The 15,750-nt window shown below is 35.9% G+C and overlaps 2 protein-coding genes across 2 annotated transcripts in view; both read left to right on the top strand.

The window, feature by feature from the left end:
- LOC126772734 (ras-related C3 botulinum toxin substrate 1) overlaps positions 1-15,750 on the top strand; it is a 231,044-nt gene that overhangs the window by 109,443 nt on the left and 105,851 nt on the right. The window lies entirely within an intron of this gene.
- Positions 11,779-13,109, top strand: LOC126772967 (homeobox protein Hox-B5b-like). Its single transcript, XM_050493572.1, has 2 exons — positions 11,779-11,883; positions 12,105-13,109. Exons 1-2 carry the CDS (start codon positions 11,779-11,781, stop codon positions 13,107-13,109), a joined length of 1,110 nt encoding a protein of 369 aa, XP_050349529.1.

Here is a 15,750-nt window from a genome sequence, read left to right as displayed (position 1 = left end):
TTTTAATTTGAAGCTGTACGTATATTTAATACGCATTTTGTCGTTTGTTTTTTAAATATAGAATAGGAAGGCGGACGAGCATATGGGCCACTTGATGGTATGTGGTCACTAACGTCCATAGACATTGGCATTGTAAGAAATGTTATGCTTACATCACCAATGCGCCACCAACCTTGGGAACTAAGATGTTATATTTTTTTTTTTTTTTTTTATATATCGCCGGGAGGGCAAATGACTCTACTCCACCTGATGGTAAGTGGTAGTAGAGTCCAAACGCGACGACGGCCAGTACAGACGGGAAAAACGTTCTGCACTAGCCGCCTTCGCCTTGCCGGCCCGCAAGATGCCTCTTCACGCCTCGTTTGAAGGAACCCGGGTTGTAAGAGGAGGGGAATACGTGAGCTGGTAAGGAATTCCATTTTTTGGAAGTGCGACAAAGAAAGGAGTTGCCAAATTTCTTTGTTCGCGATGGAATTGATGTCACAGTTAGGCGGTGACATCGAGAACCAGCCCGCGTGGACTTAAGAAGGAAGGGGGAAGCAGGAATTAGAGAGAATAATTCCTCAGAGCACTCGCCGTGATACAGTCGATAGAAAGCGCTCAGTGCTGCTATCTCACGACGCAATTGTAAAGGTTCAAGGGTGTTTGTGACCTTTACGTCGCCAATAATGCGTACGGCACGTCGCTGCAACCGGTCCAAGGCCTCAAGTAGGTACTTAGCGGAGCCATCCCAAAGGTGCGAGCAATATTCCACGCAAGACCGTACCTGTGTTTTGTACAGCAGGCACAGTTGTTGTGGCGTGAAAAAGCGCCGCACCTTGTTCAGAACTCCGAGTTTCCGTGAAGCTGTTTTTATAACAGCCTCGATGTAATCCCTTGGACTAAGGTCGCAGCGAACGTCAATCCCCAGCATGGCGATTTTGCTTTGCATCACCAGCGGAGTACCACAGAGGGAGGGAAGAGGGGAAAATGTTGACTTTTTCGCCGTGAGAGCGCATACCTGTGTTTTCTTGGCATTAAACTCAACAAGATTATCAGAGCCCCATTTGGCGATGAGATCTAACGTCCTATCGAGTTCAATGACAAGATTCTCCCGCCTCTCCTCAGTTTCCGCCCGCCCAGCCACTGCGCGTCCGTGGTATCCACCATGCACTGTACTATCATCTGCATAGCAATGTATGTTCCCAAGGGAGAGCATATCATTGATATGCAAAAGAAAGAGTGTGGGAGATAGCACAGATCCCTGGGGGACCCCAGCATTCACTACATAGAATTGTGAAGCGCAACCATCTACTAAAACACGAAGGCTACGCTTGTGTAGGAAGCTGGCAATCCAGGTGCATAGCTGAGCAGGCAGACCATATGCCGGTAGCTTGGAGAGAAGACTTCTGTGCCAGACCCTGTCGAAAGCCTTGGAGATATCGAGGCTGACAGCCAACGATTCTCCATGCTTGTCGATAGCTTCACCCCAGAGGTGTGTTACGTACGCTAGAAGATCACCTGTGGACCGTTTTGGTCGAAAACCGTACTGACGATCATTAATTAGACAGTGATCTTCTAGGTAATGGATCAGTTGGTTGTTTAAAATCCGTTCCATCACCTTACAAAGTACTGAGGTGATAGCTATTGGCCGATAATTTGCCGGGTCAGACCGATCCCCTTTTTTGGGAACCGCTTGCACATTAGCTCTTCTCCAAGCCTCCGGCACACTTCCCGAAGAGAGAGAAAGTTGGAACAGGCGCGTTAACACAGGAGACAGCTCCGCTGCGCACTTCTTCAGCACTATGGCTGGTATTCCATCGGGACCGCTAGCTTTCCGTACATCAAGTGATTGCAGCTCCGCACGCACATCACGTTGCCTGATTTTAATGTCAGGCATCGTATGGCCACATGCAGGTATTGTAGGTGGCAGTGCACTACAATCATCGATGACGGAATTGTCGGCAAAGAGTTTAGCCAGGAGATCAGCTTGCTCTTGCGGACTGTGAGCTAGCGATCCGTCCGGATTTCTGAGCGGTGGCAGCGAAGGTTGGCAGAAATTGTTTTGCACAGACTTGGTCAGACGCCAGAAGCTACGGGAGCCCCTAGGATGCGAAACAAGGTCATGACCAATCTGTACAATGCGCTGTGCATCCGCTCTCGTGTATGCCTTTCTACAGGACTTGGAATTTTTATTATAGTTTGCTTTCAGTGAGTCAATGTTAGATGCCTCGCTAATGCAGCCGTTGATCCACTTGCGATATGCTGCCTGCTTAGCTGATACAGCATCGGCACATTCACGAGTGAACCAACGGTTACGCGTACTCCTACTGACGAGATCTGAGCTAGGAATGTAGTATTCCATTCCCAGCATGATCTCGCCAGCAACAGCAGCGGCACTAGCTGTCGGGTCATTCCCACTGAAGCAACGTTCCTTCCAAGGGACCGACGCATAGTAATCGCGCATACCGTCCCAATCCGCCGACTTATAGTGCCAAACGCGACGTTTGCATACCGCTAGTGGCGGCAGCTTGGCCTGTGGCACTCTGGTAGAAATAAGGCTGTGATCCGAAGAGCCAAGAGGAGCCTGAACCACAACCTGATATTCCACCGGGTGAGAAGTCAGCAGAAGGTCCAGTAGAGAAGGTGCTTGCCCATCAATGTCTGGGATCCTGGTGGGCTGATCAACCAGTTGGGTCAAGTCATGTGTGAGAGCAAAAGCATGAGCAGTCCTTCCAGCATGGTCAGTTTTGAGGGATTTCAACCAGGATTCGTGGTGAGCATTAAAGTCCCCCAAAAACACCAATTCCGCGTTAGGAAATTGCTCTTGCGCAGCATCTGCCACCCGACTAAGATGGTCAAATAGTCGGCTTGTCTCCAAGTCACCATTGTGGGATCTGTAGAGGCACACGTAGACTCGGCTCTGACGAACCAGGTCCACACGTACCACCAACATGGAGAAGGAGGGGTCCTCCAAGCAGCGCAGTCGGTGACAGCAAACATCCGTCCTGACGAACAAGCATACTCCGGCTTTCGCTTTGAAGGATTCTTCAAGCGTGTAGCCGGGATAATTAAGGTAGCTGGTATCGGCAGGACGGAGTATTTGTGTCTCCGTGAGAAACAACATTGCTGGCCGTGCTGTCTCGAGATGGTGGTGGACAGCGTTGAGGTTAGTGTTATCCCTTGTGCCTGTTATTACACTGGCTCACTTCTAACCGAAACAGAACAATACCAAATGCTGCTGGTTTGCGGTAGAATATCTGATGATTTGGTGGTACCTACCCAGATGAGCTGGCACAAAGCTCGACCACCAGTAAAAAGCTCTACCACCAGTAGAGTAGTAGAGTCGTTTGTAAAATAAAAAGACACAACAATAAGTCCAGGTAATAAATACCTACACATTTTTATATTTAATTTTGTAATCAGAAATAATGTAATTTATTAAGACTACGAAACATCCTTTTCTTTTATTCTTCTGAATTGTTTTCATTTTGAAAATCGCAGGTTATTTTCTCCATATTAGACGCTCTGCTATTATCATACATGGACATTAGAATTACAAATGAGGCCTGACTATGCGTTACCGCAGCATGACTGAGAATATTGCAAGAGCGTGGCTAAAGCCATGATTCAAGGATAATATATAATAATATTCCCTGGAACCGTTTCCTATTCAGACGTGGCTTCACCGTGAAGACGAGTAAATAATAAAATTGTGATATGTTCTTTATAAACGCTTCACGATTTATGCCATTTGAAAGATTATTTTCACATTTATGCATTTTAATATTATTATATAAATAAATAATAATTTTATTGACTTGGTGTGAGTGATTTTTATTTATTATTTAGCGCGTTTTAACATAATATATGTAACCTATTATTCATAATGTGTTCTAAGTAACAGAAATTAAAACAGATGTGCGGACACATACATACACACAAAAAACAACTATACATTAAAATATAAGCAATGAATACATTTCATTTTATCAGTTATATATTCTATACTTTTTATTTTAACTCTTTAACGAAAATGGGTCAAAACAAAAATAAAAACAATAATTTTAAATGCGCATAATATGGACGGCAAGCCGCGAGATAGCTAACAGACGGCAAATATTAAAGGGAACTTTTCTTACATTTTTAAAGGAAGTTTTCTTTATCCGACGAATAAATCGAAGGTGGGAGGGAGAAGTTACCCGACGGAAGTAGAAATCTGTTGTTTTATTCATGAAAAAATAAAGAAAGAAAAATAAAGAAAGCCAAACAATTGCGCGCACTCCAAAACTTGCTTGCTCTTCGAAACACTTAAACATCATATCCTCTTTCTCCGTACTAAATTAATTTATATACTAATAATTGTATTAAAATAATTACAAATGTATATTCAATTTATTTGAACATTTCCGTCCTAATTTAAATGTTTATATTTTACGCAAAGTTTGAGCAAACAATCAATCAAAATCAGCGAACAAAATGCCAGAGCAAACTAAACCAGTGAAGTTCGTGACAAATCCTCACGCACAGTATCCATTAAATAATGCAAATTTGTTGTAATCCCTGCTCTGCGAAACATCTCAAAGCCGCTTCGAGTGAAATATTTAATTTTCATAAAGTTTACATTAGACGAACAAGTCGTTTTAGGTTGGAGCGAACGTTGCGACGAATCTCTTTGAATTGATATTGCTTCTTCTTATCTAACGTGTATATTAAGTACTACTCTTATGACTTAATCTAGCAACTATAGTATCAATACTTAATATGTACTAAAACTTTATTCAATGAACATTTATAAATAATTGACAATATTTTATTCTTGTATATATTTCCGAGATTTCAAATTAAAAAAAAAACCGATCGACAATTGTCTACAAACGGCAATTCGACGGGAGCCCGACAGCAAATTTGCATATCACCAATATTATATCGTCACGCGAAAAACGTATCCCTTACGCCTGTGTACACATGAATGACGCGTGATGCTGCCGACCTTCCCTGACGTCATCCATCATTCGACGTGGCGCCTGCACCTAGACTCGTGACAGCACTGCGACCGGCGGGGGTGTAGGGTATAGTATAATTCGATTTTGTACTTTAAAAACGTTACAATAATATTGTTTTTTCTTCGGCAGGAACGCGCGCAAGGTGGCACTCCACCGCCCCGCGGGCTAGGGAGGATCCCTGTCAAACGCTGGCGAAGAGTTTGACAGACGCGGGGCGCGGAGTATTTGACATGAAGGGGCTTGTTTGATACGGGGGTGAGCTGACAGCGGGGAGGGGGGCAAATTCTGCCCGGTCATGAATAGGCAATGGGTTCGGTTTATTTATAAAGAAGATTGTTAGTCAAACATGAACAATGAACTTCAGTTAAAATAAACACATCATTGCTACTCAATACATCCCGACCCGTGGTTTGAACGCCTTCTATTGAAAAAATTAAAAGATAATATAGCTTGTACTAATATATCATTAAAATTACATTTAAAAATGTTAAGATAGGATTTTTGTACCCTTTACCCCATTTATTATCTATTGTAAGCTTCAACAGGAAATAAGAGACCGGGCGCGAAGACTTTATCAACGACAATTTAATTCAAGCAACCGCAACGAAACGTCGAGCATCTTGTTAGGGGGAATAAAATCCATAAAAGACACGGCACCGCTACGAAGTTCTTGAAGGCAACGTGAAGAACAAAATTTGATTATTCCGCGAGGTTGGCCTATCGCCAGCCTTTGACTATTTATCACGGCCTCTCCTCACTCGAAGGTTTACAAGGATACTAATCATTTATAAAGGAACTAAGTAGAAGCTATTACGATGTACTGTGGTTGAGAGTTCGCTGTGATTTAAAAGCAAATGTGTAGGGTCTTTTGAAAATCGTTTTAATAAGTTTAGCGAGAAGTGATTTGGTAACTTTGCCTCATTTAATAATTATGACAATTATAATAAAGTACTTATATAGAAAAATGTGAGTCAACATTACTTGGAGTTAAATTTAATGATCTTAATGATACCTATATCTTAATGATATACCAATAACTCATAATACGGTGATTAAGTAATTTCAATGAGCTAATATTGCGATATTTTAAGTGCTAAATTAAGTAATTGCTTTAAAGACATAATCTTTTGTATGGTATGTATTTAAAATGTAATTAATTAATAGTCTCATTAAATATGTATTAAATGTAATTTAGTAATTATTAGGTTAAGTAAGTATTTATTAGTAATTTAAATGTGTCTAGACAATAGGTACCTATATCATGTTTTTATAGATGAATATCTTAAAGGAAGTCATTGACTTATACTCATTTAATCCATTGAAACATGAACTGTTTATAATAAAAATGTGACTGTTATTAGGCTCGTAATTTCTAGTTAAATAGGTCTATTTGGTTACTATCGTTTGGTGCTGGGATAGGTACCAGAGTCCCTAGAATCACAAACAAAATTGTTACAGCAAAAAGATTTTTCTTATCGATAAATACTAATAATAATAATTTCAAGTGATAGCAGGTATATTGGCATTGTAAATAAATACAGTTTACAATATATATATAGTCTATAGTCTATGAATGGAAGTGACCATTTGCCTTACATGACTCTGCTATTACATTATCAAAAAAAAAAAAAAAAATAGATATAAAATCGTCATAAAACCGATACAGGGTGGGTGTGTTTAATAAAACAAAAGACAGCATGTTGACGCGATGCCTCCGATCGCGTCTGTCAAATAATGATACCCATTTGTCAAACGCGATCCGGACGCACAACGACAACCGTCTTTGTTATAAGATCAAATATATTATCCAACAAATTATAATATATATAGGATACATATAAATAACAATGCTAACGATTTAAGAAGTCAATTTTATTAGTCAAATTCATTTAATTTTTATTACTTAGGGTATTTTGTTTAATGTTATAAAATAGACTAATAAATTGTTAATTTATCTATGTTCTATAGTTTTTAAAGGGAAATAATACATGTTTAAAAAAATAACGCTAAAATTCTTTGCGATAGAATCAACTTAAATGGCTAAGAAACAATAAAACAGTGTAGTTGCTAGATTTTTATATATTATCTCCTTTCCTCTCCTTCCTTATAAAAAGAGTTTCGAAGCAAGCTGTACGCGTTCTTGCAATAAGTTTACCGCGATAAGAATATACCTCACAGTAATATGTCAAAAGGGAACATATGGTTACCCACAAACGGTATCCTTATTCTAAATGTATATAAACAAAGAACATGGAATATGAGTGGGTCGCATCGCGTCGATCCCGTCATTTCTTTTATATTTTTTCATCAATGTCACACGTGACGCCAGAATGTCATTTTCATGCGACGAAAAAAAAAAATTATTAAGACGCACAACATACGCTGCGATATTACAATTTTCTACTAGTGAAATATGGAAAGTAATTTTTTACGAGGAAATAACAAGGTGAATACGGCTGCCGGATTAAAAGTCCCGTTTAAGAGAGGGTTGAGCACAATTTATTATAATGAAATGCTGAACCTAAGTATTATGAAATAATGTTATGCTTAAGACTTTATACATTAAGTTTCTTTCATACGAAGACGAATGAATTTAATAAAAATTGTAAGTAAAATATTTTTGCTTTGGTACAAATTTGTTATAATGCGAGCAACATTTAATGTTTTAAAGCTAACGATTAAAGTTGCATATTAATAAGTTACGACTTAAATTATTAGTTAAGTATCTTTCGAATACTGGTAACGTAATTAGAAGCATTTGTATACAATTAATTAATATATGTAATAATGTAATTACATTTAATGACTAATGAATCATTAATATTCTTAATACTTATTATTAAATGTATTTTTATAAATTTAATATAGCCATATAAAATATATTAATTATATACTTATAAATTATCACATTTTTCTTTAAAAATTAGATTGATATTGAATATGTAAGTAATTAATCCATCGATTGTATAATTAACGATTACGCATCCCTATAGCGTGGTATTTGCTCAACACTAGGGCGATAGTGATGGGATCGAGTGTCGATGGTAGCGCGACGAGCGTGGCAGATGCGCCACCGGTTGTGATTGTCTTCGGCATGATTGATGATCTCCGGCGGCTGGCGGCTAGGGTTGAGAACTCATTTTATTTTAGTAATTTATTTTACAAATAAAAATTGTTTTGTATAAAATAAATAATATTTGAAATTAAAAACTGTTTACAACTATATGCAGTGCAAAAATAACTTCAAGAAAGTGGTTTTTATAATTTCGTTAGGTGGACGTGCACCACCAGCGGTGGTCCTCCACTGCCCAACGATACTGGCGCCGTAACAAATATTAATCATTCCTTACACAACTATGTGCCATCAACCTTGAGAAATAAGATGTTATATAAATAATATTAAATAGAAAAACATTTACAATTTGATAAACCTATAACTTTAAACATAATCTTACTTAGATGTTACCTTCCCGAAATCATACTAATATTAAAAATAGGAAAGTTTTTTCTGAATTAACTCAATAACGACTAATCCAATTGATACGAAATGTTATTGGGCCGCTTTTGATTTGATGTAAGATTTGTAGATATCCCCTACAAAGACATTATTTTAATATTATATAAATAAATTAAATACCTGTTCTGGCTTCACACATATAGAATAAACGTCTACATAAAACGTTTCTATTGTAATACATATAACTCTTTCGGTTATGTTACACACGCCAGTAAAACTCCCAGTCGGCATGATTTTTTTCGATATTTTTAATTACACAAAACCTCATGAATTTTACACCTAAACGTTCCATATAAATCATCCCCGTTCATTGGTGAAAACCGTATGAAAATCGTATGATTCAAAGGAAGATATTTCAAAAAAAAGCATAAGAAAAATATATATAGCAGGAATAAAATGTATGAGCACGGCATTAAAATTCTGGTTTACTGATATAGATAAATAATGAAACTTCGTAATTATCTGTAGTAAATAATAATTGCAAATATTTACCAAAATATTGTAAAGTTAAGGGCATTACTATATTTAAAGATCAAGGTATTTGTTTTTAAGAGAGCGTCTATTATATTTGTTTATGTTACTCTCAAACAAAAAGCAAAACAAAATATGTGATTTAATAGTTTGCATTGTATTACTAAAATATTGACGTAAACAAAGTGATAAGGTAGTAAATAAACATACTAACAAAGCACAACTTATCTCAAACTGAGCGATTTTTGTTGTTATTAATCAAATGTTAATGTCAAAGCTGTATTATATCTATCTCGATTATAAAAAATAGTCTCCACCCCTATTAGATATGTATGCAAAATTTTATGACGATCGCTTGAGTAGTTAAAACGTGAAGGCGTAACAAACAAATAAACACTCACTTGAATCACTAACTATTATAATATTAGATGTGTTAATTAATTTTATTTAGCATTTTTCCTTACATGGCATTTGTGACAGCCCTATTCCACTATTCAACTCACGTTTATTCAATATAAGCAAACTCAAGCATAGGCCACAGTAAAAGTACTTTGGCGAAATATTCCACATTCGTCAACTGTTGCCTTAGCAATGATTTCAAAGTATTTCGTAGAGTACATTTATGCGATACACATATGGCCTGGCGTGTTACAAAATAAAAGTTTTCAAAATAGATTGTATCTTATGAAATAAAATAATTTCGATTTAATTTTATTATGCTTTTATACCAAAAGAATAATTGTCGTTTGTTTAATTTAAATCAGCTAATTCTGCTTGAAGTAATGGAAGTTCCAATATAGAACTCAGGTACGACCCTCTCTTTAAATATTTAATCGCTGAGCAAACATATTATGAAAAAGCAGCTACACGTGATTTTGTATGTTTGTTTCTTTTGTAAATGGAGATACTGGATTGTCTTTCCAGTGAAATATACAGACAAATTCTTATTATTTAGTATCAGCGTCGACATTTAATGCCTACGACACGTAGATCCAAAAAAATATTCCATCGCTGTATGATTTTATAAAGTCATTTGATATTTTTTATTTATACCGCAAATATGTATGCCGATATGTGTAAATTCAATGAATTCACAGCTCGATTATAATACATATCTATCTGCATTATAACGTTTTAAAAAAAGTTAATAAATACGACAGAAAAGTTTTATCCTTAATATATGTTGTTCGATTTTGTTTAAACAACGCCATCTGTTAGAAAATACTCAACTTACAACGTAAACGGCTACGGTGTATTTTCCTCTAGTACCTTGTAGTCGCTACGAACGTGAAATTCGCGAAAAGAATAAGATTTGTATAAATAAAAATATTACTTTAAAATTGAATTTTTCATTGAGTATTGTTTTATTTTCATTCTAGTACTTGCTTGTATCAATTATCTAATTATTCGTTTAGCGTGAGTGAGCAATGGGACTACGTTTTCAAAGCGTCTCTTGAAGCAGTTGATACTATTTGCCGCCAGGTGGCATTTTCTTCAGTACAAATAATATAATATTAAAAATACTGTGTATTTTGCAAAATGAAAAATGTATACGTTTAATACTTATACAAATATACATTAAATTAAAATAATGAGTTTTAATATACTAAACAGTATTATATAGCCATAAAATACATATATGCTAGGTCCTTTTAAAATATCAATCATGGCATACAGTAGCAAAAATATTGAATAATGAGTTGATCTTTGATTTAGAATGCATTACAAGTAGTTACCGAGTTATATAATTATAATTAAAAATACATAACTATATTAACTATTTAAGTAGCATTAAAACATACTTAGAGATGAGATATTTGTGGTATTTAATTGATATTTTTCTAATTAGCCGGAATATAAAGTTTTGGCAACTATTGAAATTATTTCAGTCAATCATAGTTACTCTACTAGTATATCTTACTATTTAGAAAAATGTTTTATATGAAGTAATAAACTATTGAAAGTCACGTAAAGCTCAATGAAAGTGACACTTGTTTAACGCATTAGAATTGTTTCACTAAAGCATTACATATATAAACGTTGCACTAAAATTCATACTTGTATCAAATTATAAGGTCTAATTTCAGTTTATTTAAAATTGCACCAAGGAAGTTGAAAATTAACATATGGCTATATTCAATATACAAATCAGTTCCTGTTTTGTATATGGTGATTAAACTGGAGTTCCTTTTATATGTTTTAGCATAAGCTATTAAGACAAGCTGAACTGTTAGAGACTAAGAGTATTCAAGAATGCTTACAATTTCTTAATCATATACATTCGTACACGTAGTATATAATAAAATAGCGCGGAAATATAATATACGTCCGATTATTGCACAAGGATCTTTTCTCGATTTGAAGATGCGTATAGTATATTCCAATACGGCCCCTTCAATGCGATTTAGTAGATAACAGTAACATATAAACACATAAATAATTACTACCTTTACCTTTTACCTTACTAAAATTAATTGCAAAAAAAAATACTTTAGGTATTTAATATATATTTGTCTCATCTCAAGTGATCACGAGTGTAATTATTATTCATTGCTTTACAATATTTATAATTATGTTTATTAATTAGTATATTACTTAAAGTACAATCTTCTTTTTAACAAACAAAATTTGTAAAAAGTAATATCATAACAAGTCATTATCTAATTTCGCTAATTAACGATCACGATAAGTGGGGTATATATAGTCGCAATTCCATGTCAACAAAATTAAAAGCAATTTAGCTTTCAAATTTGCAGTATCGTTAGACAGAGTTACTTAAATCTTGCTTTTATATTTGTTTGCATAATGTCAATACCACCATCTATAACGAATACAAATCTTTATCCTAACAGTTCCAGTGATAGCCAGTGGAACCAAGATACCAGTAATGTTAATGCGCCGAGAAAAACGGTAAATATATATTATATAAATAGAAGTATAACTTATGTAAAGACTGTTTTAACACTGTTGAAATTGTATATATTTTGAATTGAAAAAATACTTATAAAAAATTTAAAAGAGTATATTTTCATATATTTCAGATATATATATATATATATATATATATATATATATATATATATATATATATATATAACTAAAAAATATGTAAATAATCTTATTTTTTTCAGCAGCATCTGGTGGCCGAGCAACAATATATCAATTCGGTAGCCTGCAATGGCTCCAGTACTATTAACAATACTCCGATAGTAAATAACGTCAACAACGTAAATTGTATCAATGGGCAGATGCAATTCAATCCCCCAAATTACGCCGGCGCCTGTGCTTCGAATACCTTACTTGGTCAAGATATTAGATTCCAAAATACTTACAATGGTTTCAATAATCATGGAATTATACAAGGTACATCCAATGTACACTTAGGGCCTAGTACTAGTAGCACGTGGGCACCTGCAGTTCGTCCCAGAGACCGCTTAGTCTCGAGACAAACGTGGCATCCGACAAAACCGATAGGCGGCAGAGTGAAAAAAGCTAAGCGTATACGAACTGCATTCACTACTCGGCAAATGATGGAACTTGAAAATCATTATATACGAGGACAATACTTGGATCGTAAGCGGCGTTCAGAAATAGCAAGAATCCTCCAATTGAACGAACGCACTGTTAAGATATGGTTCCAGAATCGACGGATGAAACATAAGAAAGAGAAGACGGAAATCCAGGAAGATACTGAAGCGACAAGCACTACAGAGATCTCACCAGCACATGATGGTCGGCAAATGGTCGTGTATGATCCATACGCTAACAATGGTGTTTTTAACCGGAATTTATATGTTGATCAGTATCCAGTAGTGTCTACTGGTATGATGGCACATCAAGCTATTGCACCGCCTGTAGTGGATTATGTTGAGAACGTACCCATGAATCGTTATTCTACGTCTGTTGTTGATAACAATCTTCAGTTATCTGAACTTGAAATGCAAATTCGACAGATGAGTATCCAAACGCCTGACTATTCCATCGACAATAGAAATGGAGCAATTGAATCTAAAGACGAGTCATTAGAAGTTTCCCCGCATCAGGCAGAAAATGGTACTAACAATGCATCTACTAGTGCACAGAATGCAGATGACTGGGATTTACGCTGGTTACAATACTTAAATATGGAATTTTGAATTGTAATTTTTAAAATATGGAATTTTGAATTGTAATTTTTAAAATATGTTATGTATTTTTAATTATTGGCATTAGTTAATGTTTTATCGATTACAAATATTATGTACTATTAATAATTATGTAAAATTATGTAAGGCTGATTTCAAATTATTCCTAAATAAATAAGATTTTTACTTGATAAATTTTATATATTATAGATATTATATAAAAATGACGATATGTAATGTGTAAGTAAATAAATGTTTATAAAAGTATTTTTGATTTTTATTATTTGGTAAATTTTATTAGATATTTCAGTGTAACTTAATGGCTTGTCCGTATTTTCGTTTTTGAAATAAAAAATCAATTAGAGTTTGTAACTTCTATTAATTTTTGAAATGACTTAAAGAAAATAAGATGTTTTTTATTTGGCTAAGATGTTTTTTTTTATGTTATTATATAAAATCTCATCAATCTCATCATTAATAAAATTTGATAAAAATATTATTATTAGATATATTATAAATTCAAAAAAAATTTTTTGAATCGTCGATCCCACATTCGCTTAATACCAGGGTCTTTAATCAGTGCGTCCTACTTATAATGACTTACGGTGCCGAAACGTGGACACTTACCGTGGGACTGGTCCACAAATTTAAGGTCGCTCAGCGAGCAATGGAACGCGCGATGCTTGGGGTTTTTCTGGCAGATAGAATCAGAAATGAGGACATTCGCCACAGATGTAAAGTCACCGACATCGCGCGTACAATTAGCTCGCTGAAGTGGAAGTGGGTTGGTCATGTCTCCAGGCGCATTGATGGCCGATGAAGCCGACACGTGTTAGAGACCACGTTTAGACAGGGATGGATGCGGACTGCCCAAGATCGGGATGGTTGGCGTTCTATGGGGGAGGCTTTCGTCCAGCAGTGGACGGCATAAGGCTGAAAAAAAATAAAAAAATTATAGATACATACATTTTGCATATAGGTTGTCAGGGGTACAAAAAAGGACATAGGGTACCTCAGGTCAAAATAACAGATACTTATTTTATATTTTTCCTTAAAAAACATCATAAATTTAATAAAAAACTATATTTTGGTTAAGCTGTTTAACCCTAAAATTATTATTAATTTGTATGTTAAATAAAATCCCTTTTCATTATACCTAGGAATCAAATTTTTAGTAATAATACACTTAGTTTTCAGTCGAATCGAAGCTAATAAACGGTCAATGTGGTGCGCACGCACGAGCTACGTAGTAAATAACATTTTTTCTCTGATGTTCTATTTAGTATTAGACTAAAAAATACAGAAAAGTTAGTAAAAAGTGGTTTGGCACTAAATAAATACCACAAATCTACAGTGTACTTTAAAATTTATGAAATAAGCAAAATTTAATTTGACTTGGACACGATAAATTACAATAACTAAATTTGTGTATAGTTCGATCGCGTTTAGCTGCATGTAGCAATAACGTATCCCAGACAATAGTTAGCTTGTTGCGTTAATCCTTGTAATAGAAATGTAATAAAACAAAAGATAAAATATCTACATGATCTAAAGTTATCGTAATTATAAAATAAGATTTGTATTTTATCATCATCATCATCATCATCATCATATCAGCCGAAAGACGTCCACTGCTGGACAAAGGCCTCCCCCAAGGATTTCCACGTTGGCCGATCTTGCGCTGCCCGCATCCAACGGCTTCCCGCGACTCGTTCTAAGTCGTCGGTCCACCTTGTAGGGGGCCTGCCCACGCTGCATCTTTAGGTTCGTGGTCGCCACTCGAAAACCTTTCTGCCCCAGCGGCCGTCGGTTCTGCGAGCAATGTGCCCCGCCCACTGCCACTTCAATTTAGCAATTCTTCGGGCTATGTCGGTTACTTTGGTTCGCCTGCGGATTTCATCATTTCTGATTCGATCTCGCAGAGAAACTCCGAGCATAGCCCTCTCCATTGTCTTTTGAGTGACCTTGAGCCTTCTTATGAGGCCCATTGTGAGCGACCACGTCTCTGATCCATAAGTCATCACTGGCAACACACACTGGTCGAAGACTTTCGACTTGAGACACTGCGGTATTTGGGATGAGAAGATATCATGTAGCATCCCGAACGCTGCCCAGCCGAGTTGAATTCGACGATTGACTTCTTTCTCGAAGTTGGACCTACCTAGTTGGATGGTCTGACCTAGGTAGACATAGTTGTCTACAACTTCGAGTGCAGTATTTCCAACCTAGACTTGAGTGGGTGCAACATGGATGTTCGACATTATTTTCGTCTTGTCCATGTTCATTTTTAGATCCACTTGTTGGGAAACCCTGCTGAGGTCATCGAGCATAGTGCCGAGGTCTTCCAAGGTCTCAGCCATAATTACAATGTCATCGGCAAATCGAAGATGAGTGATGTACTCGTTGATATTGATGCCAAGTCCGTTCCAGTCCAGAAGCTTGAAAACATCTTCCAATGCAGCGGTAAACAGTTTCGGAGATATCACGTCTCCCTGTCTTACACCTCTCTGCAGTTGGATAGGTTTTGAGTTCTGATCCTGGAGTCAAATCGACATGGTGGCGTTCTCGTATAAGCACTTTTGTATTTTATACAAATAGCAAAATAAAAGTATGTAATTATATTTACAAAAAAGTAAATGTATTTCAAAAAATT

The sequence above is a fragment of the Nymphalis io genome, chromosome 13 (genome assembly GCF_905147045.1).
Source record: "Nymphalis io chromosome 13, ilAglIoxx1.1, whole genome shotgun sequence".
Taxonomy (NCBI): domain Eukaryota; kingdom Metazoa; phylum Arthropoda; class Insecta; order Lepidoptera; family Nymphalidae; genus Nymphalis; species Nymphalis io.
Note: the sequence above shows the minus strand (reverse complement) of the source record. Positions and strands in the feature narration are given on the sequence as shown.

Excerpts from the sequence above, each read along its gene's own strand:
- LOC126772967 (XM_050493572.1), top strand. The coding sequence starts at position 11,779 with ATGTCAATACCACCATCTATAACGAATACAAATCTTTATCCTAACAGT. Across the intron at positions 11,884-12,104 it reads TTAATGCGCCGAGAAAAACG|CAGCATCTGGTGGCCGAGCA; the intron begins GTAAATATATAT and ends TATTTTTTTCAG.